The sequence below is a fragment of the Scyliorhinus canicula genome, chromosome 2 (genome assembly GCF_902713615.1).
Source record: "Scyliorhinus canicula chromosome 2, sScyCan1.1, whole genome shotgun sequence".
NCBI classification, from domain to species: Eukaryota; Metazoa; Chordata; class Chondrichthyes; order Carcharhiniformes; family Scyliorhinidae; genus Scyliorhinus; species Scyliorhinus canicula.
This window is the reverse complement of record NC_052147.1, coordinates 234,426,538-234,451,497: the sequence shown is the minus strand read 5'-3', so window position 1 is coordinate 234,451,497 and position 24,960 is coordinate 234,426,538. Positions and strand designations below refer to the sequence as shown.

Here is a 24,960-nt window from a genome sequence, read left to right as displayed (position 1 = left end):
TTATTGTTTGCCATTTATTTTTACTCTTGCCTCAATTGATGAATTGATTTCCCCATTCCTATAGTATTTATATTGCCAAACTGAAATTTTTAGAAAAGACTTCAAATTCTCAGACGTAATTAATAATTCATTTGGAAGGCAACACACAGGCACAAGTCCACAATTAGCAACTAGATAGCAATCAAAAGTAGAAATCTAACTGATTTATCCTTTCCCTTTCCCTGCCAGAGCGGTATTGAGACAAATTCTCATCCAACTGATTCACTATTATTCAGTGTTGCTTCTAAGAGAAAACAAATACGGCATTAAAAAGCAGGTAAATTATGTGTTGCTTGCATTTAAACATTTATGGTTACCAGACATTTCTGTTTGTCTAGGTATGATCCATTTACATCTGATATGCTTCCTGTTGATGCACCTTTGCATGTAGATAAACTTTCAGAAGAGGACAGGGAAAACATAACCATGGAAAGGTATGTAGAAAGTATCTACCATTGTACTATGTTAGCCATATCTTTCCATTTATGTGAGATGATGGAAATGCAGCAAATCAGTGATGGGATCCCTTCATATAGTACACTTTTGTTGATGGTAAACAAGACCATTGCATTACTTCCTGAGAAAGATTTTCTTAAGACCATAAGACATAGGAGCAGAATTAGGCCACTCCACCCATCGAGCCTGCTCCGCCATTCAATCATGGCTGATGTTTTTCTCATCCCCATTCTCTGCCTTCTTCCCATAACCCCTGATCCCCTTATTAATCAAGAACATATCTATCTCTGTCTTAAAGACACTCCGTGAATTGGCATCCACAGCCTTCTGAGGCAAAGAGTTCCACAGGTTCGCCACCCTCTGGCTGAAAAGATTCCTCCTCGTCTCTGTTTTAAAGGATTGTCCCTTTAGTCTGAGATGGTGTCCTCTGGTTCTAGTTTTCCCTACAAGTGGAAACATCCTCTCCACGTCCACTCTATCCAGGCCTCGCAGTATCTTGTAAGTTACAATATGATCCCCTCTCATCCTCCTAAACTCCAACAAGTACAGACCCAGGGTCCACAAACGTTCCTCAGATGACAAGTTCTTAATTCCAGGCATCTGGATTATCCCTATGGAGGAGCAAAAACGTGTTAGACCTGCATATGTGACGAGAGCTAAACAAGAAATTTTATATTACGTTATCTTCATAATTAGCAGACACGAGGATAAATTGCATGAGCCAATTAAAGGAAAATTGTGAATGAAATGAAAAATGAATGAAAATCACTTATTGTCATGAGTAGGCTTCAATGAAGTTACTGTGAAAAGCCCCTAGTCGCCACATTCCGGCGCCTGTTCGGGGAGGCTGGTACGGGAATTGAACTGTGCTACTGGCCTGCCTTGGCCTGCTTTCAAAGCCAGCAATTTAGCCCAGTGTGCTAAACCAGCCCCTGCATCTGTGTCGGCTGTAAGGAACTTGCTAAAATCCTGGTCTGTTTTGTGTTTTTTGTTTTATGCTTGTCCTGCTAACTGGTGTTAAAGTCACAGACTTTTCGTTTTGAACTGAACCACCCTCCCCCTTCCCTGCTGCAAGCTGGTATGTGGACTGATCCGACTGATCTTCTCTGATTCAGTATGCTCTATGGTCTGGCCCGTAATGTCATATTGATGGACTTGGCAAACAACCAATCAACTAATTTGAAATCCAGGCCTTGGATTAGCATTGTTTAGCATTGGTGGAGCTTTTCAGAACAGGAGAAGCAAGCCCCATTTTGTGAGTTCTGTGAAAGATTCAGACAGAAAGCAGCTTTAAGGCACTCTCTCTCCGCTTTATCTCTGCCAGCCAATTTAAGAAGCTCCCAACCAGGTACTTCTAATTAAAAGACTGTAAGCAGTAGCCAGATCTGTGAAGGGAACTACTGGCTTGAAAGGCTGTGATCAGTTTCTCCCACCAGGTCTGTAACAATTTAATCCTCTGTCTGAATGGCTGGGGAAAGCCCAGCCTGAACACTCTCAGCATGATACAGCCAAAATCTCTGCACAGAGATCAGACAAGCAGTTGAAGGTAGAAAACTCCAGTAATATCTCAGGGAGATTGAGAGTTCCTCTGGTGGTCGCATGATAAAATTGCACAGACCTGAATTTCCTTTGTGAATGCGATTCCCCAGAGGAAGTCCAATTATTTGGGGGTTCTAATGGATGGTAGTCATTAAAAGATCCAAACTCACCGATGGTTTGCAACACTTTGCATTCTGAAGAGATCACTGCCTACAAAGACCACAACCTCAGCAGGAAAGTTCCCCAAATCTCTCATAGCCTTTTAATCCCTGTTCTTTTTAATCCTTTTCCTACCCTTCACAGTATGTTTGTCTTGTGAGTGCCTGGGTGGAGGGTAGGATGGGGTTTTTGGAATAGTTAGACTAGTAGACCATTGTTCCATTATTTCCATTATATGTTCATATTTTAGTCTGACTTAAGTTGCACGACGTTGAAGTAGAAGCTTAGAAGCAAGTAGGCTATCTGGCACAGAGCTTAGACATGATTTTAAAACACAGTTATAGATAGTCTGAATGGGATATTTAACAGCTTTGATGAATATTGTAACGGAAAGTAAATTCCATCCGCATTATCTTTTCTGAATGTTTGTGACTTTTTGATGTTGGATGATTGCAGATAGAAAGTAGGTTACTTTTACTGTGAAGGAAACCATGAACAGTTAAGGACTTTGTTAAGGCGAGGGGGAAACTTTCAGGTATAAAACCTTTACTAATACAATACCAGGCTCTAAGTTGTCATCTCTTTACCTCGGATATTGATTTCCCAGTTCCCATCTGCTCCTGCCTTTGCCTTTGCACCTCTTCATGCTGTGCAATTGGAAGTCCTTCTCTGATTCCCCCAACAAATTTTGCTGTTCAGATCAATATACATTTTTTAAAACTTCTCAAATTCATTATCTCATTTACCCTTCTCATCGAGAGGATCATCTTCAATTATTCAGATCAAATTACCTATTTCCATGCTCAAATTTCTGTCCAATACAATGATTCAGGGAATATGTTGGAATGGCCCAGACTTGAAAGTCAGCTGAGCTTTGAAAGTGTAAGCCTCAAAAAATTTAGAGCTAATCCTTCATGCAAAGAACAATATATCTAATTGTAAAAAATATTACTTTTGCTTTGTCTGCTTCCTAAAAAACAGATGGTTAGCTTTGATTCATAAATGAAGGAAATTTACTTATAAATTATATAAATATCAGTCATCTTGGCATTGAAAGAATCCATTGAAACATCTTACATAATACAGAGTAATACATTTCAGAAGCGCTAAAAATATGGTATTTGCAGTAATTGTTGTTGCTTGCATCATAGTTCTGGAGAAGTAATACTCAAGCCAGAAATGTTGGAAGCTGAATTCGTAATGGTTCAAAGTTCATTAATAGTACCAGCACCAGAGCATCCAAAGCATGAAGCAGCAAAAGAGGATGGGTAAGTATTTTATGCAACATGTATATTATCTATAGGAACATTGGTGATTATGGATGACTTTAATCTGCATATAGATTGGGTGACTCAAATTAGTCATAGTTCAATAGAGGAGGAATTTCTGGACCAATATGTTGATGAACCAACAAGGAACAGGCCATCTTGGACTGGGTGTTCTGCAATGAGAAAGGATTAGTTGGTAATCTAATTGTGAGAGAACTCTTGGGATGAGTGACCATAATATAATAGAATTCTTCATCAAGGTGGTTAGTGAGTTACTTGATTCTGAGACCTGGGGCCTGAACTTCAGTAAAGGTAACTCTGATGGTATGAGGTATGAGCTGGCTAGGACGGGCTGGGTAGCATTACTGAAAGGAAGGACAGTGGAGAGGAAACAGCAGGCATTCAAGAAACAAATAGATGAACTCCAACAGTTGTTGATTCCTATTTGGCGCAAGAGTAGAATGGAAATTGTGGCAAAACCATGGCTTATAAGGGACATTAGAGATGGTATTAGATTCAAAGAAGAGGCATACAAATTAGCAAGAAAAAGCAAAAGACCTGATGATTGGGAACAGTTTAACATTCAGCAAAGCCAAACAAAGGAATTGATTTAAGAAGGTGAAAATACAATTTAAAAGTAAGCTAATGGAGAACATAGAAACTGACTGTAAAACAGGAAGCAAAAATTGGAACAAATGGGTCATTTTACGACTAGTGAGGTACCGCAGGAATATGCAAGGACCCCAACTGTTCACATTATACATTAACGATTTAGGCATGGGAACAAAACGTATTATCCCCAAATTTGCAGATGACATAAAGTTGGGTGGGAGGGTGAGCTGTGAGGAGGATGCAGAGATGCTTCAGCGGGATTTAAACAGGCTGAATGAATGGGCATATGCATGCAGATGCAGTATAATGTGGATAAATGAGGGCAGCACGGTGGCGCAGTGGTCGCACTGCAGTCTCACAGCGCCAAGGTCCCAGGTTCAATCCCAGCTCTGGGTCACTGTCCATGTGGAGTTTGCACATTCTCCCCGTGTTTGCGTGGGTTTCGCCCCCACAACCCAAAGAAGTGCAGAGTAGGTGGATTGGCCACACTAAATTGTCCCTTAATTGGAAAAAGTGAAGTGGGTACTCTAAATTTATATTTTCAAAAAAATAAAAAATAATGTTTTTTAGGGGCCTCACGGTAGCATGGTGGTTAGCATCAATGCTTCACAGCTCCAGGGTCCCAGGTTCGATTCCCGGCTGGGTCACTGTCTGTGTGGAGTCTGCACGTCCTCCCCGTGTGTGCGTGGGTTTCCTCCGGGTGCTCCGGTTTCCTCCCACAGTCCAAAGATGTGCGGGTTAGGTGGATTGGCCATGCTAAATTGCCCGTAGTGTAAGGTTAATGGGGGGATTGTTGGGTTACGGGTATACGGGTTACGTGGGTTTAAGTAGGGTGATCATTGCTCGGCACAACATCGAGGGCCGAAGGGCCTGTTCTGTGCTGTACTGTTCTAAAAAAAAAAAAATGTGGATAAATGTGAGGTTATCCGCCTCGGTAGCAAAAATAGGAAGGCAGATTATTATTTTAATGGGTGTAAATTGAGAGGGGTGGATATTCAGTAAGACCTTGGTGGCCTCGTGCATCATTTTCTGAAAGTAAGCAGGCAGGCACAGCAGGAAGTAAAGAAGGCGAATGGAAAGTATACCTTCATAGCGAGAGGATTTAAGTATAGGAATAGAGATGTTTTACTGTAATTGGATAGAGCATTGGCGAAACCACACCTGGTGTATTGTGTGCAGTTTTTGTGTCCTTATCTGAGGAAGGATGTTCTTGCTATGGAGAGAGTACAGCGAAGATTTACCAGGCTGATTCCTGGGAAAGCAGGATTGTTATATGAGGAGAGACAGTTAGGATTATATTCATTGGAGTTTAGAAGAGTGAGAGGAGATCTCATGGAAACCTGCAAAATTCTAACAGGATTAGACAGAATAGATTCAGAAAGAATGTTCCCGATGGTGAGAGAGTCCAGAACTAGGGGTCACAGTTTGAGGATAAGGGGTAATCCTTTCAAGACTGAGGTGAGGAGACATTTTTTCACCCAGAGAGTGGTGAATCTTTGAAATTTGGTACCACAGAAAGTAGTTGAGGCCAAAATGTTGCGTAATTTCAATAACGGATTAGATATAGCTCTTGGGCTAAAGGGATCAAGGGATATTGGGGGGGGGGGGGGGGGGGGGGGGAAGCTGATCAGGGTATTGTACTTGATGATCAGTCATGATCATAATGAATGGTGGAGCATGGTCAAATGGCCTTCTCCTGCTTCTATTTTGTATGTATGCTTCTTTGTATATCTGCAAAATGGGGACATTTTCACATCCTTCATATTGGAAGAATTATTTGGAGTAACAGGGAGAGAGAAGTGATTGTATTGGGTTGATTTCAATTGTTCACCCTGTTAATTGAAAGGAAAATCAGGCACAATGTAAAATGGACAGCTGATCTACTACTGTCAGTGCACTAGCCTTGATGAGGTTAACTTCATTATCTTCTGCAAACTTTTCACAGTGATTCCATAGAGGATCAATAATTTGAGTAGAATTTCAGGGGAAGAATTGCTCTCGTAATTGTGTACAGAATTTTTTTAAAACCTGTTTATAATGCCACTACATCTGAGAACTAAATGTGTTCTTCTGTGATAGCACAAACTGTACTGTAAGTAGTCCAGAGAGAGAGAGAGAGAGCGCGAGAGATGTTGAAAGATATTTACTAAAGTTATGCAAGGGAAGATGCTCCAGTTATGAGATATTAGGAACTGAGATAAAAACAAAATGCCGGCAAAAGTCAGCAGATCTCCAGCATTTTCTGTTTTATTTTCAGATTACCTGCATCCGCATTATTTTGTATTTATTAGAGGAACTTCACGTCTCTTCCATATAAAAGAGAAATCAGGAGAGACTAAATGGAGTTAGTGATAAGTATACTTGGTGGGGATGAAATTGGACCTCATTGCATCTATTTTTCAGACAATGTCCCTGGTGAATTCCGAAAAACAAAAATCATTGGATCCCGTTAATAAGGGCGTAACACCTCATGTAGGGCTCAAACCTGAAAATATCTGGGGCGGCTCGGTGGCACAGTGGTTAGCACTGCCTCACAACATAAGGGACCTGGGTTCGATTCCGACCTTGGGTAACTGTCTGTGTGGTGTTTGCACGTTCACCCTGTGTCTGCATGGGTTTGCTCCGGGTGCTCCAGTTTCCTCCCACCATTCAAACATATGCAGGTTAGGTGGATTGGCCATGCAAAATTGCCTCTTGGTGGCCAAGATGTTATGTGGGTTTACAGGGATACAGAGATAAGGATGACGACGTGGGCTATCGGAGGGTCAGTGCAAACTCAATGGGCAAAGTTGCCTCCTTCTGCACTGTAGTGATTCTATGATTTTATTCTAAATGCAACAAGCCTTGGAGCACTAAGTACATCAAGGATCACAATATTATGGGTAGAATTTTACATTGACCATCTGGGTACGCACCTGACCTGGAAGAGGTTTAAACCATATGATCTCAAACCTGCATCCTGACATCATCGCACACTCACGATATATTCCAATCAGTGGGCACAGGCGCAATCGGGTGCATGCCCGCCGACAATAATGGCAGTAGTTATGGCAGTAGTGGGGACTAAAGCCAGTAACATGACTAGCCTCCCCGGACAGGCGCCGGAATGTGGCGACTAGGGGCTTTTCACAGTAACTTCATTGATGCCTACTTGTGACAATAAGCGATTTTCATTTCATTTTTCATTTCATTTTCCCCATCCGATTATGAGCTCATTGCATGGGCAACATGGGCAGACAGACAAACTGAATTTGATATATTCTCATGGAAGGGAGGATAAAAGGGTGCAAATGCTGGCTGAGGAGTTAGGGGTTTCTAGGAATGAGGTGAGGTTGTACTTTGGCATATTGATGGAACTTTTTTCTGTGTTGGGTTCATCACAGTGTGGACCCCACAGGATATTTCTCTTGCACTGGGGGTTTGAGTCTCTTTGTCACGCTTTGCACACAAGTGACCCCCATTTGCAAACCTGCAGATGGGGGTATTATCTTCCTGACAGGGCATACCTCCTCTGAGGTCGAATAGAGGGAACAAAGAACGAGGAAGCCTGTTAGTCTCAGACATCATGGGCGGGATTCTCCCAGCCACGTGCCAGGCCAGCAAATCCCCACAACCGCGCCACGCTGCCCCGACACCGGCACGCGATTCTCCGCTCAGCAGGGAATCGGCGCCGGCGCATTTGGCACGGCGCCGGTCGCGGGCCACCCTATGCAGAGCTGATTCTCCGGCCCGGAAGGGCTGAGCACCCGCTTTAAAAAGGCAAGAGTCCCACCGGCGCCGTCCATACCTGGTCGCAGCCGGCGGGAACTCTGCGCACAGGGTCGGGGGGTGGCCTGTGGGGGGGGGTGGGGGGGGGGGGGGGTGGGGGGGGGTGGGGGGGGGGGGTGCTCCGACTCCGATGGGGCCGGCCTCTCGCTCCCCGGGCCTATTTTCTTACGCGCCGGCCCCTGAACTCCCGCGCCATGTTGCATCGGTGCCAGCATATTGAGGGAGGCCACTGCACATGTGCAGGTTGGCGTGGCACACAGTTCGCATCGGGATGGGAGGTGCTGGAGCGGTGTGAACCGCTCCAGCATCGTGCTGGCCCCCCATAGGGGCCAGAATCGGTACTCCGAGTGGCCCGTTCACGCTGCCGTGAAACGCGACGGCTTTTCCGACGGCCTGGACACTCTGCCGCCGAATGGGAGAATCCCGCCCCACCTTCGGGCAGAGGTTCAGGGCCAGCAGAGAAGAAAAGGAGACCACCCCCTGCAGAAGATGCCATTACCCAGCTGCCAGGGAGTACAGATGGCTAAAACTACCTTGACATGTTAGGAAAACAAAGACAGTTTTAAGGCATCTGTATTTGTATGGGATAACGTTAGAAATAAGGGCCGGGATTCTCCCCTACCCGGTGGGGCGAGGGGTCCCGGCGTAGCGGAGTGGCACCAACCACTCCGGCGTCGGGTCTCCCCAAAGGTGCAGAATTCTCTGCACGTTTGGGGGCTAGGCCCGCGCTGGAGTGGTTGGCGCCACGCCGACTGGCACCAAAACCGGTGCCAACAGCCTTTGGTGCCCGCCGGCCGGCGGCGGGGCTGGCCGGAAGGCCTTTGCCCGTTCGCGCATGCGCCGGTGCATCAGCTGCCACCGATGTCACCACCGGCGCATGCACGGTAGGGGGGTTCTCTTCCGCCTCCGCCATGGTGGAGGCCGTGGCGGCGATGGAAGAAAAAGAGTGCCCCCATGGCACAGGCCCACCTGCCGATCGATGGGCCCCTATCGCAGGCCACCGTGGGGGCACCCCTTGGGGTCTGATCGCCCCGCGCCCCCCCCCTCCAGTCCCCGGGGGCACGCTCGTGCCACGAATCCCACCGCCACCAAAGGTGGTTGAAACCACGGTGGCGGGATTGGCATCTCAGCAGCGGGACTTCGGCCCATCGCGGGCCAGAGAATCGCCGCAGGGGGCTCGCCGATCAGCGCGGAGGGCACGCCAATTGGCGTGGCACGATTCCCGCCCCCACCAATGGGTCGGAGAATTTTGCCCAAGGTCTCATTTTAGGTTGGTTTAACTTAATGTTTCTGTACCTGGAAGGGACCTATACTAGATTCATTCTGGACAAAGGTGTTTGTCTGTGTGGGGGTTGGTTTCAATTCCAGCTGGGATTCTATTGTGCTTAGAGAGGGATACAGTGTCAAAAAATAATAAACCAATAGGGGAAGCCACTTTCTAGAGGGAGAAAGCTTTCCTTTCTTATTTTTTTTAACTGAAAGCCACAGCAGTTGGAGCCAGATCACTGAGGAATGAATAGCTCTTATGTCTGCTAGGAGAGGCTGGACAGGACAAGAGAATTGAAATTATGCAAGTTTCCTAAGCAACATATTGCAGTCCAGATAACCAGGGAATTGGGACAGAAAGATTTTCTAAAGAAGGATGGAGTTAGACAGAACAGAGGAAGCAAGAACAGATTCAGAACTGTTCAGTAAAGTCAGAGAGTTTAAAAATCACTAGATTGTGAGAGGACAGAAAGATATCTGCAGTGGAGCTAAGATTTGTGAAACATTACTACAGTTTGTGAGACATTACTTGAAATTATCGAGTAAATCAGTGGCTGGATTTGAGTTTGTGGAGAAGCTTTTAAGAAATCCTGAAAGGGGTTGATGTAAAATCCTGGACTGGATTAACTGGTAAAAGTGGAGTGAAAGTTCTGTTAATAAGAGTCCGTTGGTAAACATGGACTGGATTTAGGAATACAAACCAATAATGGAAAACCTGATCCATGAGAGATTTTAAAACATGGTTTGGGAAGTAAGTTTTGGAAAAGTTTGTGTGACAATCATTGGGAGATTCTGATGAGACATCCACAAATATTCACTTTGGGTTTTAAAGTGGAGTGTGTATTTACCATATGCATTTTTTGTGAATGAGAGTCTTTGAGACCATTGCAGTTACAAATGTACTTTGTCACCCATCTTAATTTTAAAACATGTGTGTAATTGTTTAGGTGGGAGTAAAGGAGTGTTGTGTTATAATCCATTTTCCAATTTTAATAGATGTTTTTTTCATGTCATTAAAATTAATTCCCTGCCCTGTGACTCTTTTCCTCCCCATTTGATGAAAAAAAAGTAAAAGTTAGGTCTTTTGACCCAGGGTTCCATTCTGGGATCTTCTCATCCAGTTACAACATCAACTGGGATTGGTAATAGACATGGCAGAGGTCCAGTGCCACTGGAGGCTCTGGCTTTCAATGGAAGCCATGACAAGCAAATGGAGCTGATTTGGCCAGAGATAGCCTCCAATTGTCTGAATGGACACTGTCCTTCGCTCTGAATATCACTGTGGCACTAAGTGTTTATGCTTCCAGATCATTCTAGTGCACTGTGAGTGATCTGTGATGTCTCACGGTCAGCTGCATACAGTTGTGTCAGGTTGGTCACTGACACCCTGTTTAGGCTCATGAGAAGATTCATTAATTTCAGGATGGACATAGTCAGCAGGCAGAGGAAGCAGAGCCGGCAAGAGGATTTGTGGCCATTGCAGGATTCCTCCCCCATCTAGGGTGCCATTGATGTCCACGTGGATGCAATCAATGGCTGGGTGCTTTTGTCAACAGGAAGGAGTTCCACTCGTGAATGTTCAGATTGTGTGTAACTACAAGACCCAGATTCTGCAGGTGCATGCATGGTGCCCGGGCAGCTTGCACAATGCATACATTCTTCACCACTCACAGGTGCCCAGGCTCTTTTCTGCTCAGCTCGCCTTGAAGGATGGTTGATTGGCAAAAAGGTTACTCGATGATGAAAAAGTGGCTAATGATGGCTGTTAGATGCCTGAGGATAGATGCTGAGGAGAGATACAACCACTGTCATGTATTCACAAGGGAGGTGGTGGAAAAGATCATTGGGATATGGTTCAAATACCTCGACTGAGGGGTACGCTGCAGTAGCCAGCAGGACTCAGGAGATGTAGACATCCTTGCGCTCCATCAATTCTGCTCTTCAAAACTGCACACAATATTCTCGGTGTGGCCTCATCAAGGCCCTGCACAATTGCAACAACACATCTCTGCACCTGTACTCGTAACCTCTCGCAATGAAGGCCAACATACCATTAGCCTTCTTTACTGCCCGCAGCACCTGCATGCTTACCTTCAGCGACTGGTGCACGAGGACACCTCTTTCCCGCTGTACACTCCCCTCTCCCAATTTACAAGCATTCAGATAGTAATCGGCCTTCCTGTTTTTGCTTCCAAAGTGAATAACCTCACACTTATCCAAATTATACTGCATCTGCCATTGATATGCCCAATCGCCCAACCTGTCCAGATCAACCTGTAGGATCCCTGCATCCTCATCACAGTTCACACTCCCACCCAACTTGGTATCACCTGCAAATTTTGAGATGTTACATTTTATTCCTTCATCATTCATATATATTGTGAATAGCTGGGGTCCCAGCAATGATCCCGATGGCACCCCACCAGTTACTGCCTGCCAATTTGAAAATAATCTATTAATTCCTATTCTTCGTTTCCTCTCTATCAACCAGTTTATTCACCTCAATACACTTCCCCCAATGCCATGCGCTTTAACCTTGCACAATAATCTCTCATGCGGGACTTTGTCAAATGCCTTCTGAAAGTCCAAATATACCACATCGACTGGCTCGCCCTTGTCAACTGTACTAGTTACATCTTTAAAGAATTTCAACAGATTTGTCAAGCATGATTTCCCCTTTATAAATCCATGCTGACTCTGACTGATCCTGCCACTGCTTTCTAAATGTTCCACTATAAAGTCCTTGATAATGGATTCAAGAATTTTCCCCATTACCGATGTTCGGCTTACTGGTCTGGTAATTCACTGTTTTCTCTCTACCTCCCTTTTTGAATATTGGAGTGACATTAGCTACCCTCCAATCTGCAGGGACTTTTCCAGAGTCTATAGAATCCTGGAAGATGAGCACCAATGCATCCACTATTTCCAGAGCCACCTCCTTAAGCACTCTGGGATGCAGATTATCAGGTCCTGGGGATTTATCCGCCTTCAATCCTATCAACCTTCCCAGCACCATTTCTCTACTTATATTGATATCCCTCAGTTCTTCCCTCTCAGTTCCCACTCTGTTGATAATAGATGTCAGTATTTTTTCTTCATTGATGTCAGGCACAATCCGCCTCCCTCCGCCATGCGAGGTCCCGAAAACTGTGAGCACACGTGTCCCACGCCATTGGGAAGTCGGCCCATGGGGGGCGGAGCATCGGGGGAGTGCCTCAGCTGAAGTCCTGAGGCTGTCCCAACAGCGTGTGGCATACTCAGCGATGATGCCGTTTTTAAAGGGGCGGAGCATCCGGAAAACAGCACTGCCCTCGATTTCGGACTAAAAACGGATTCTCCGGCCAATCGGCGAATGCGATTTCAGCATCGGCAATCGAAGAACCGCGCACTGAATCTTTAGTACTGACAAATTTATTTTTTAGGAACTCATTGCTCTCATCCCTTTATTGATCATAATCTAATTTTGAAAATCTTTCTGCGTGTTGAAACAATATACACAATTGCTTCCTGCCTTTGGGGGGAAAGCTTAAAAACAAAAGGTGGGAAATTGCACTCTTTAAAAAATATTTGAAAGAATGTTAATCGGTGATTTCTTTTATTTTCTTTCAGTGAGCACTCAAAGGCTAAACCTTTACTAAGAATTTCTGCAATCGAACCCATTCCCAGGTAAATATTGCATAAACCGCTGGTGATGAATTGTCATTTGTCTAAAATATCTAAGAACTGAATACAGCTGTTGCTTTTAGATTTTTCTGCAAATCTTTAACCAGTGCAACACTGAAAGTGGAGTTATCACTTCACAACTTGTTTCACCAGTAAAACTTGGGAGATACAGCATCCAGTCACCCTTGGTCACGATCTTTTTTTGTTGCCAATTTCAAACATAGGGCGCTGGATCCTCCGTTTCGCTGGTAGTGCACTCAGGCCCGCGGATTTCCCGATGGCGTGAGGGTGCTCATAACAGGGCAGCAGGGTAGCATGGTGGTTAGCATAAATGCTTCACAGCTCCAGGGTCCCAGGTTCGATTCCTGGCTGGGTCACTGTCTGTGTGGAGTCTGCACGTCCTCCCCCTGTGTGCGTGGGTTTCCTCCGGGTGCTCCGGTTTCCTCCCACAGTCCAAAGATGTGCGGGTTAGGTGGATTGGCCATGATAAATTGCCCGTAGTGTCCTAATAAAAGTAAGGTTGGGGGGGGGGTTGTTGGGTTACGGGTATAGGGTGGATACGTGGGTTTGAGTAGGGTGATCATGGTTCGGCACAACATTCAGGGCCGAAGGGCCTGTTCTGTGCTGTACTGTTCTATAATTTTATAATAAAAACAAGAAGCCCCATTGGCCGGCTGCTGGGATGGAGAATCACACAGCCAGCGGGGGTGCGCCGCACCAGAAAACAGGTGCGGCGGGACGGAGGATCCCACCCAGGGGGGTTTTTCACCGTTTTTTGGGCCACAGTTTGAGAGAGAATCAGGGCAAAAAGTTAAACATAATGATGTATAAATTCAGAGATTATTAGTAAAAGTCATGATTGATTTGGAATACTGCTGAAACTTAAGCAAGCAAATAAAAAAATCCAAGTTTCTGTCCCTTCCACCCACAGCCTTGTTGTGCCATTTAATGGCCAATTAAGGACCACATTCTGCCGATTTGTAATGCACAGCCTCCTTGCAGATCTGTTGTGAGGTTTGGGGGTGGGGGAGTGGCGGTGGCAGAGCTCTTATTCAGGCACTCCTTGTCCCATAGAGCGGCCCCTGGTGGCAGTGGCCAGTCCCCTGCCTGCCCTCACTAACCACCCACCTGCTTACCACAATCCCAACACCTACCCTCATTCTTCCATGGGGTTCTTCCTCGAGGTGTAATCCTTGCAGTGGCTATCACTCCCAGTGCTGCTGCTGGACCACTGATTGACCAATAGGGGTAAGGAAGCGACTCTTTAAGCTCAGTTAAAAAAATTAGGAATAGCTGTATTTTAATAGCTTTACATTAGATCTATGAAGAACAGCAGGGTGAAAGGAAACATTCGCCCAGGCCTTCCAGACTGCTGTGATGCAGGGCGCATTCTTGTTGCCCTGAAGGTGGCAATGCAGTCGATAGAGTGGCCAAGAAGGCATACAGCATGCTTGCCTTCATCGGACAGGGTATTGAGTACAAGAGTCGGCAGGTCATGTTACAGTTGTATAGGACTTTAGTTAGGCCACATTTGGAATACTGGGTGCAGTTCTGGTCGCCACATTACCAGAAGGGTGTGGATGCTTTAGAGAGGGTGCAGAGGCGGTTCACCAGGATGTTGCCTGGTATGGAGGTTGCTAGCTATGAAGAGAGGTTGAGTAGATTAGGATTGTTTTCATTGGAAAGACGGAGGTTGAGGGGAGATCTGATTGAGGTCTACAAAATTATGAGAGGTATGGACAGGGTGGACAGCAACAAGCTTTTTCCAAGAGTGGGGGTGTCAATTACAAGGGGTCACGATTTCAAGGTGAGAGGGGGAAAGTTTAAGGGAGATGTGCGTGGAAGGTTTTTTACGCAGAGGGTGGTAGGTGCCTGGAATGCTTTGCCAGCGGAGGTGGTAGAGGCAGGTCGATGGCATCATTTAAGATGCATCTGGACAGATATATGTGATGGAACCATCAATTCACTAGACACGTGCTTTAAGATATGAACAGTGGTTTTAATCTACTTACAAAAGAGCCAGCCTGTTCCACGTTGAACTCTCGATGAACTGAACGACGGGCTCTGAGCATTGTTATTTATACAGGAGTCCAGGGGGAGGAGTCGTGGGCGGAGCCAAGGGTGGAGCCCTGTACAAATTCCTAAGCATTCCCAGCACTACTCCCCCTAGTGGTCGGGCAACGCAACTGCGCTTACAAATGCATGGCCTCATGTATATACAATACAGTGTGAATTACGGAGTTACATTCACCACAATATGAATCAAGTCTGGCGGGGGTGGTGGTTCATAAATAGAGTCTATCCAGTGGTCGAACTGTCCGCTGCGATCTGCGGAGCACCGGGGTTGCAGCCTCTTGTGGTGGCTGGACGGGTGTTGTGGGTTGGGGTACGATGGCGGACTCCAGGGAAGATCTCGTCTGAGCCCCGTACCCGTCTGGTTCGACTGGGGACTGGGGGCGCTGGGGGTTAGCCGGTGAGGGCGCGCGGAACAGATGGAGCGAGCTAGTGGGCCGGGAGCGCGAGGGGGCGGCTGGGTTGCGCGGAACCAATGCAGCTAGCTAGTGGGCTTGGGCGTCCGAGGGGGCGGCTGGGTGGGGTGTAGGGTGAGGGGTGCATCTGTAGTGATAGAGGGGATGCTGGATCCGGCGGGTGCAAGGTCCCGGAGGGATATGGTGTCCTGACAGCCGTCAGGGAACTCTACGAAGGCATACTGGGGGTTGGAGTGAAGCAGGCGCACCTTCTCTACAATGGGGTCGGTTTTGTGCGCCCTGACGTGCTTCCTGAGGATTACGGGGCCCGGTGTCTTCAGCCATGTCGGGAGTGAGACCCCCGTGGTAGTGCCCCTGGAAAAACTAAAGAGCCGCTCGTGAGGAGTCTGATTGGTCGCTGTGCATAAGAGGGACCTGATAGCGTGGAGCACGTCTGGGAGGACTTCCTGCCAATGGGAGACTTGGAGATTCCTGGACCGGAGGGTCAGTAGGACAGTCTTCCAGACCGTCGCATTCTCCCTCTCCACCTGCCCGTTCCTCCTGGGGTTGAAGCTGGTAGTCCTGCTCGAGGCGATGCCCTTGTCGAGCAGGTACTGACGCAGCTCGTCGCTCATGAAGGACGAACCCTGGTCGCTGTGCACGTAGCTGGGGAAACCAAACAGGGTGAAGATACTATGCAGCGCCCGAATGACTGTGTGGGAGGTCATATCGGGGCACGGGATTGCAAATGGGAAGCGGGAGAACTCATCTATGACGTTTAAGAAGTAAACGTTCCTGAAATCGATCGCGAGGCATTCAAAGGGACTAGAAGCCTTGACCAGGTGGGTCCTGCCAGGTCTATAGACGTGCGGTTTGCACTCCGCACAGATCTGGCAGTCTTTGGTGATTGCTTTTACCTCCTCAGTGGAGAAAGGCAGATTTTGGGCTTTGATGTAGTGGGCGAGCCGGGTGACCCCCAGGTGGCAGAGGTCGTTGTGGATGACTTTCAGGCGGTCGATCTGCGCGCTGGCGCATGTCCCGCGGGATAGGGCATCTGGGGGCTCGTTGAGCTTCCCCGGTCGATACTTAATATCGTAGCTATAGGTGGAGAGTTCGATCCTCCACCGCAGGATTTTATCGTTTTTAATTTTGCCCCTTTGCGAGTTGTCAAACATAAAGGCAACAGATCGTTGGTCGGTGATGAGGGTGAAACTCCTACATGCGAGGTAGTGCTTCCAGTGACGAATAGCCTCCACAATGGCTTGTGCTTCTTTTTCGACTGCCGAATGTCGGAGTTCCAAAGCGGAGAGGGTACGGGAGAAAAATGCAACTGACCTTCCTGCCTGATTTAAGGTGGCTGCTAGAGCTACCTCTGAGGCGTCGCTCTCAACCTGAAATGGAGTGGATTCATCCACCGCCGGCATGGCCGCCTTGGCGATGTCCTCCTTGATGCAGTTGAAGGCCTGGCACGCCTCAGCTGACAGGGGAAATAGTGTGGCCTTAAAGAGTGGGCGGGCTTTGTCCGCATATTGAGGGACCCACTGGGCGTAGTCGGAAAAGAAACCCAAGCACCGTTTGAGGGCCTTGGGACAATGAGGGAGGGGGTGCATACGGTCCGGGTCTGGGCCCAGGACTCTGTTTTCCACGACATAGCTGAGGATGGCTAGTCTGGTTGTGCGGAAAACGCATTTCTCCTTGTTATAAGTGAGGTTTAATTTCTGAGCCGTCTGGAGAAAATGGTGGAGGTTGGCATCATGGTCCTGCTGGTCATAGCCGCAGATGGTGACATTGTCCAAGTACGGAAACGTGGCCCGCAGCCCGTACTGGTCCACGATTTGGTCCATTGCTCGTTGGAACACCGAAACCCCGTTAGTGACGGCGAAGGGGACCCGGAGTAAATGGAAGAGGCGGCCATTGACCTCGAATGCCATTGGGAGCTGGTGGTACAGACTTCAGATCCACCATGGAAAAGAGCCAATACTGGGCAATCTGGTTTACCATGTCTGCAATCCTGGGGAGGGGATACGCGTCAAGGAGCGTAAATCTATTTATGGTCTGACTATAGTCGACAACGATACGGAATTTTTCCCCGGTCTTCACGACCACCACCTGAGCTCTCCAGGGACTGTTGCTGGCCTCTATGATCCCCTCACTGAGAAGCCTTCGGACCTCCGATCTGATGAACACCCTATCCTGCAGGCTGTACCGCCTGCTGCGAGTGGCTACGGGTCTACAGTCCTGTGTGAGATTGGCAAAGGGGGGGGGGGGGGAGATTCGCAGCGTGGCGAGGCTGCAGATAGTGAGTGGGGGCAGGGACCCACCGAAGCTGAGGGTGAGGCTCTTAAGGTTACATTGAAAATCTAGGCCTAATAAGAGTGGCGCGCAGAGTTCGGGGAAGACGTAGAGTTGAAATTTTGCATAGCTAGCGCCTCGGATTGTGAGTGTTGTGGCGGTGCGCCCCTGGATCTGGACAGAGTGGGAGCCTGAAGCGAGGGAGATAGTTTCCGCACGGGGAAAACGGGGAGCGAGCAGCGTCTTGCCAGATCTGGGTGTATGAAGCTCTCAGTACTCCCGAAGTCGAAAAGGCATGGCGTGCTGTACCCGTTGACTTGGACCTCTGTCATCGGGTTTCGCAGATGCTTCGGGCGCAATTGGTCCAGAGTGATTACGCTGAGTTGCGGGTAGTCGGCGGCTCGATCAGCTGTGCTGGAGTGGCCCCGTGATGACTGCCCTCTGAGTTCGTAGTCGTTGAGGTGATTTACAGAGTTTGAAGGGGATGGATCCCAAGATGGCCGCTCCCATGAGTCGCACTTGGCCGGCCGCATGGAGGAGGATTGCCAAGATGCTGCCCCCATGAGTCGCACATGGCCGGCCGCATGGAGGAGGATTGCCATGATGGCCGCCCCCATGAGTCGCACATGTCGGGTGGGGGAGGAGTCGGCATACAGGCTGCAGCATTTTGAGGCCTGTGGGCCTGTGAATTCAGGGAACTAGTGCTTTGAGCCGTGGGAGGGTTAGAGGTTGGGGCTTTCTTCACCAGACACACTCTGGCATAGTGTCCTTTCGCCTGCAGCTGCTGCATGTCGCGTTGCGGGCCGGGCAGTGCTGCCGCGAGTGCTGATTCTGGCTGCAAAAGTGGCAGGCTGGGGCAGCATTGTGGCTGGGCGGCCGCACGGCGCAGGCCTGGGGGAGTTGCTGGTCGGGGGCCCAGGACGGGGTCGCGGGGTCCGCGGGGAACGAGGTGAGGCTGCGGAAGGAGACCTCCATAGTGGTAGCAAGTTCAACAGTCGCTTCAAGATTTAGGGCCCCCTTTTCCAGCAGTCGCTGGCGCACGTAATTTGACCTAAGGCCCGCAACAAAGTCATCGCGTACAGCAAGTTCTCTATGTTCTGCCGCGGTAACCGCCTGGTAATTACAGTCACTAGATAAAGTTTTAAGCTCTCTCAGGAATTCTGCGAGCGATTCCGTAGGCCGCTGGTGGTGAGTAGTAAACACGTGTCGTGCATAGATTTCATTAACAGGCCTCACATACATTTTGTCGAGTAGCGCTAGGGCTTCAGTATACGAACCGGCACAGTTTAGTTGAGTAGAGATTATGTGGCTCACCCTCACGTGCAGTAGGCTCATTTTCTGCTCCTCCGTTGTTTCGGCTGTGCTTGCTTCCGCCAGGTAGGCTTTAAAACACCGCAGCCAATGAGAAAAAATGTATTTTGCCTCTGCATCCTGCGGGTCGAGTTTCAGTCGCTCAGGCTTGAGGGCTGATTCCATGATTGATCCTGACTGTTTCTTAAGTAGATTAAATTGATGGAACCATCAATTCACTAGACACGTGCTTTAAGATATGAACAGTGGTTTTAATTTACTTACAACAGAGCCAGCCTGTTCCGCGTTGAACTCGCGATGAACTGAACGACTGGCTCTGAGCATTGGTATTTATACAGCAGTCCAGGGTGCGGAGTCGTGGGCGGAGCCAAGGGTGGAGCCCTGTACAAACTCCTAAACATTCCCAGCGCTACTCCCCCTAGTGGTCGGGCAACGCAACTGCGCTTACAAATGTATGGTCTCATGTATATACAATACAGTGTGAATTATGGAGTTACATTCACCACAATATGAACGGGTGAGGAACAGAGAGAAGTAGACCTTGGAAAATAGGCAACAGGTTTAGATAAAGGATCTGAATTGGCGCAGGCTGGGAGAGCTAAAGGGCCTGTTCCTGTCCTGTAATTTTCTTTGTTCTTTGTTCTTTGGACAAAGATTTCTGCACCCTCACCTTTTTGTGCTCTTTAGCTGGGATTTCCGATCCTGGCTAATGCATGGATCCATGCCGACAATTTTTTTTCAATTAAGGGGCAATTTAGCATGGCCAATCCACCTAACCTGCACATCTTTGGGTTGTGGGGGTGAATCGCACGCAGACACGGGGTGAATGTGCAAACTCAACACGGGCTGGGATTCAAACCCAGGTCCTCAGCGCCATAGGCAACAGTGCTATCCACTGTGCCGTGTGCCGCCCCTTAGTTGCTGCATTTAGGTAATTCTTAAAGGTTTCAAGCCTTTCAATGAATGAACATTTGTTGGCTACTTTTAGTAGGGGGTTTTCAATGGAACATCATTGCAGCAACAAGCCTACTTGTAACGCTAATAAAGATTATCATTATTTTTGCTTGAAATCTGTAATGAACTCCAATTGGCTTTATTGGTTGGCCAATTGGAGTATGAGCTCCCTCAATGATAGCTCATTGAGGGGGCCCATATAATCACCTGTGTAGGCTTTGTGAGCCAGTCTTAAGTTGACTGGACTGCTAGCAGAACTGTTTGTAGCTGCTCCTGTAATATCGTTATTATAAATAAATATTGGTGTGGTGATGGAACTCCTGCCTCCTGTGGATTACTACAAAATCAGTCTGTTCACATGATCTCCTTGGGCACATTAGGCCACACAGGAAGTGGCTAGTGGTGCCTCCTGCTGGTAGACCTGCATAGTACCTCTAGAAACAAATACATTTTGCAGCTGATAAGTTTAGTATTTTCTTAATTCATTCTATTGAAGTGCTGTTAATTGTAAGTTGCTAATGTTAAAGGGACACCACCCTGGAGGCTTTTTAAAAATTCTTCTGATCTTTCACAGAAACTTTTCACAATATACATTAATGATCTGGAAGAAGGAACTGAAGGCACTGTTGCTAAGTTTGCAAATGATACAAAGATCTGTTGAGGGACAGGTAGTATTGAGGAAGCAAGGGGGCTGCAGAAGGATTTGGACAAGTTACGTGAGTGGGCAATGAAGTGGCAAATTAAATACAATGTGTAAAAGTGTGAGGTTATGCACTTTGAAAGGAGGAATTTAGGCATAGACTATTTTCTAAATGGGGAAATGCTTTGAAAATCAGAAGCACAAAGGGATTCTCTTAAGGTTGACGTGCAAGTTTAGTTGGCAGTTAGGAAGGCAAATGCACTGTCAGCATTCATGTCAAGAGGGCTACAATACAAGACCAAGGAGGTAATTCTGAGGCTGTATAAGGCTCTGGTCAGACTCCATTTGGAATATTTGAGCAGTTTTAGGCCCTGCATCTAAGGAAGGATCTGCTGGCCTTGGAAAGGGTCCAGAGGAGGTTCATAAGAATGATCCCTGGAATGAAGAACATGTACATGGAACAGTTGAGGACTCTGGGTCAGTACTCGTTGGAGTTAAGAAGGATGAGGGGGGATCTTATTGAAACTTACAGGATACTGCGAGGCCTGGATAGAGTGGACGTGGAGAGGATGTTTCCACTTGTAGGAGAAACTAGAACTGGAGGACACCATGTCAGACTAAAGGGACGATCCTTTAAAACAAAGATGATGAGAAATTTCTTCAGCCGGAGGGTGGTGAATCTGTGGAACTCTTTGCCGCAGAAGGCTGTGGAGGTCAAATCACTGAGTGTGTTTAAGACAGAGATAGATAGGTTCTTCATTAATAAGGGGATCAGGGGTTATGGGGAGAAGGCAGGAGAATGGGGATGAGAAAATATCAGCCATGATTGAATGGCGGAGCAGACTCGATGGGCCGAGTGGCCTAATTCCGCTCCTATGTCTTATGGTCTTATAAACTCTGGTGCAACTATCAGCAGAACCCCCAGAGAAATAATTTCTTCAGGTTTTCCACTGATTTTCCACCAGTGTTAATATGGGAAATCACGGAACATCTACTAAAATTCAACCCCACCATTTTGATTCTCAGCAGTGCTAACCAGTGATAATCTGTATATTTTCAGGGAAAAACGAGAAGAGCAACTGAATCAATGGCTAGAGTCCAGTAACAACCAGCTGGGATCAAATACCCAATTGCGGGTTGAGCACCTAAAAGGGATGTGCATCAACAAGCAGTTGCTTCTTCGCTGAATTCTGTGTTCAATCCTACACGGCAATTCCAGAACCTTTTCAAGACCAAATCTGCTGCTTGGCATCTAATCATTATGGGACTTGCAATCAAGTTTTAAAGCTTGTCGATTGAGCAAAATTATTTCAAAAATCACAGACTGTGGCATTATTACGGACCAGGAATTCTATGTGTCCATATTACAATAAATATAGATTAAAACCATTGTATATAAAGTTTAAACTGAGAATTAAATTTACAATATCATTATTGCTGTGATGATATATATTTTATTTGCATTAAATTTGAAATATAATAGTAAGGTAGATTTATTTCCGTATGCTTATGTCTGTAATCCTGTAACTCCAGGACAGATGGAAAGGAACCCTCTGAAAAATGGCATAAATGGCAAAAACAGCTTGCAAAGAAAGAACAATGTCTTGATTGAGGGTATTGTTGTCACCCATCAATCTCCTTCTTCATTGAAGTCATTCTTCATTGAGGCCTCTCTGTTGTTGAATTAGTGATTACGTCAAACATGTTGGGCAGCACGGTGGCGTGGTGGGTTAGCCCTGCAGCCTCACGGCGTCGAGGTCCCAGGTTCAATCCCGGCTCTGGGTCACTGTCCGTGTAGAGTTTGCACATTCTCCCCGTTTGCCTGCGTTTCGCCCCCACAACCCAAAGATGTGCAGGCTAGGTGGATTGGCCATGCAAAATTGCCCCTTAATTGGAAAAAATTAATTGGGTGCTCTAAATGTATTTTTTTTTAAAACAAGTTGGGCATGATTTTGTGTTTTCGGTTGGCAACAGGATATTGAGTTCCAATCACTTCTTGACTCCGCACCATGCCAGCAATGGCATTAATTTTGGTTGGACTGGCTAATTAGTGGTTAAAAGGCATTCTAGTTGCCAACTGTCCAAGGTCTGAGCTGTTAATGCCTGCAGTGAGAGATGGCACCTCACAACAGAGGCATCCTCTGGAAGACTAAGCAAAACACTTAATCTATTAAAACCAACAACCTACCTGGCCATATCAGGAAGATGCTATCCCTCCACTGAATGGTCAGTGGCCCTACAGCCATGTGAGTGCACCTGGGGTTTCTAGCAGGATTTAACATGGCCCTTTGCCCCACACCACAGGCCGCCGTTCTTAACTGACCACGTTTCAGTTACTATGTAAAGCCTGCCTGTCAACAGGAGATTCCATTTGACACAGGAGAGGGACCTTAATAGGCCTGTACATTACTTCAATTAGCCACCCGTATCTTGCTTGGCAGCAGGATGATGCCGGCAAACCGGTACATCAATTGGAGTCATGAACTTGCATACCCGCTGATGGAACCATCAATTCTATGGACATGTGCTTGTAGGATTAGAATAGCGGTTTTAATATACTTACAACAGAGCCAGCCTGTTCGCCGTTGAACTTTCGATGAACTGGCTGGCTGGCTCTGTGACATGGATCTTTATGCAGCAGCTCCAAGGGGAGGAGTTCTGGGCGGAGCCAAGGGGGAGCCCAGTACAAACTCTCGCGTACTCCAGGAGCTACTCCCCCTGGTGGTCAGGTAGTGCAACTGCACTTAAAATATCCGTACAGATATACAATGGGAACAGAGTGACATTGGTAATACCATGTGAATCACATTCACCACACCCTCCCACTCTGTTCTCACCAATTGGTCTCTGAAAATTCTGCTTGTTAAAGTTTCATTTATCCACATTACTTAGATTCAGTAATATTTGCTCTAATCATTCTTCTGTTTAGTGTACAGATTATCAACTTAATTCACCCTCATTATACTCTTGCTAATTCCGGTAATGGTTCCAACAGGTTGACCTGTTTTTCCAAGTTCATTCCTACTTCCTGGAAGTTATACACTATTCCACTGGTTATACGCACTAATATCTTCTTTATGGTCATTTTAAAATGTTGCTACATATGACAATGAGTTCAGTGAACGATCCACAAACTTACCAGATCCATGCTGTGTTGTGTCCTATTGATTGACCCAATTTATCTTCTAGCTCTACATTTTCAAGTGTGGTAAAATTGAGTTATCACTTGTTGCTACACATCAATTTTACCACAACCCGCCCCCCGGTCCACCGCCAATTTGGGCCTACCGCTGGCAGCCTGCTCGGACCCTGACCAGCAAATGATGATCACAAGTGAACATAATTGATGTCAACATTTCCTGGGAGATACCTGGAGGATTAAATTCTTGAAGGTGGCATGACAAGTTGATGGGGTGCACACTTGGCTTTTTGAATCGAGATGGCTGCGTATGTTCTCTATGCGTGCATGCTCAGTTCTTGTGTTTTGTTCTGTGAAGTCATTGCGAACAACAGAGTAGTCAGTGGCCAGAAGCAGAATGCTTTACAAACAGTTATTGGAGTTACTGCCAGTATTTTACAACAACTATTTTGACTTGCATTCCTCATCGCCGGTATCTACTGGACACTTTAGAATTTACCAAAGTTACATAAAATGTTTTGATAGCCAGAGGGAAACCTTTTAACCCGGTGTCCATTAACTCTCATTTTCTGAGAGCTGGAGTCATCCGGAATATTGATAAATCAGAGTAACCCGCAGAATCATCCACAACTAAACTTTAAGCCAATGTTTTAGGCAACTCATTTATAAAATCTTTGATCTGATACATTCTGAAGAATAAATTATAGCTGGGAACAGTGTAAGAGTGTGTTAATCATCTAAAATCTATAAAACCCACAATTAAAGTATTTGAATTCTCCATTATCAATTGGAAACAGGATTAGTTGTATTACTCAAGGACACATTAACTATTTCCAGTTGACTAGTCTCAAAGTAGATTAATATTTAATTGAAGAAAACTCAAACTTGGATGTGAAGTAATTAGTTGGGCACAGTGGGCTGACATATAAGGGGCGCGATTCTCCGATGCTGCGCCGCATCGGGAAATCCGTCGTGAACTCGGTCGAGTTCCATGACGGCGCGAACCGGCCCCGATCACGATCGATTCTGGCCCTGGAAATGGGCTAGAAGCGGGGCCGCGCAAAACACGACGGTTGGGGGGTGAAGTCTGAAGGCCGCGACGCCCGATTGACGCTCGAATGACGCCGCTCCGCGTGGTAAAAGGGCACGAGCGACAATAACAAGGGAGGGGGTGAAAATGTCGGAGCCACGGAGGGCTGCCCCGAGGTTCCGTGATACGGACCTCGAGACCCTCCTCGATGAAGTGGAGCAGCACAGGGGCATCATCTGCCCAAGACGAGGGCATCGCCACCCTTCCAGCATTGTGCGACGGGCCTGGCGTGAGGTGGGCAGGGCAGTCAATGCTGTGGGGCAGACCCCTCGGTCTGGGGAGCAGTCCCGCAACAA

At 47.0% G+C, this 24,960-nt stretch overlaps 1 protein-coding gene across 3 annotated transcripts in view; it reads left to right on the top strand.

Annotated features, from left to right (window-relative positions):
- cfap221 (cilia and flagella associated protein 221) overlaps nt 1–21,909 on the top strand; it is a 263,176-nt gene extending 241,267 nt beyond the window's left edge. For 2 of the 3 annotated variants that reach the window (XM_038789818.1, XM_038789819.1), the window contains exons 23-26: nt 378–473; nt 3,345–3,461; nt 12,717–12,773; nt 21,496–21,909. In XM_038789818.1, the coding sequence (XP_038645746.1) occupies nt 378–473; nt 3,345–3,461; nt 12,717–12,773; nt 21,496–21,622 (397 nt within the window). In that variant the 3' untranslated portion in view covers nt 21,623–21,909. Of the gene's footprint in view, nt 1–377; nt 474–3,344; nt 3,462–6,330; nt 6,371–12,716; nt 12,774–21,495 lie in introns of those variants that run through there. The other variant, XM_038789820.1, reaches the window with a different exon arrangement.
- The last annotated feature ends 3,051 nt before the right edge of the window (nt 21,910–24,960 follow it).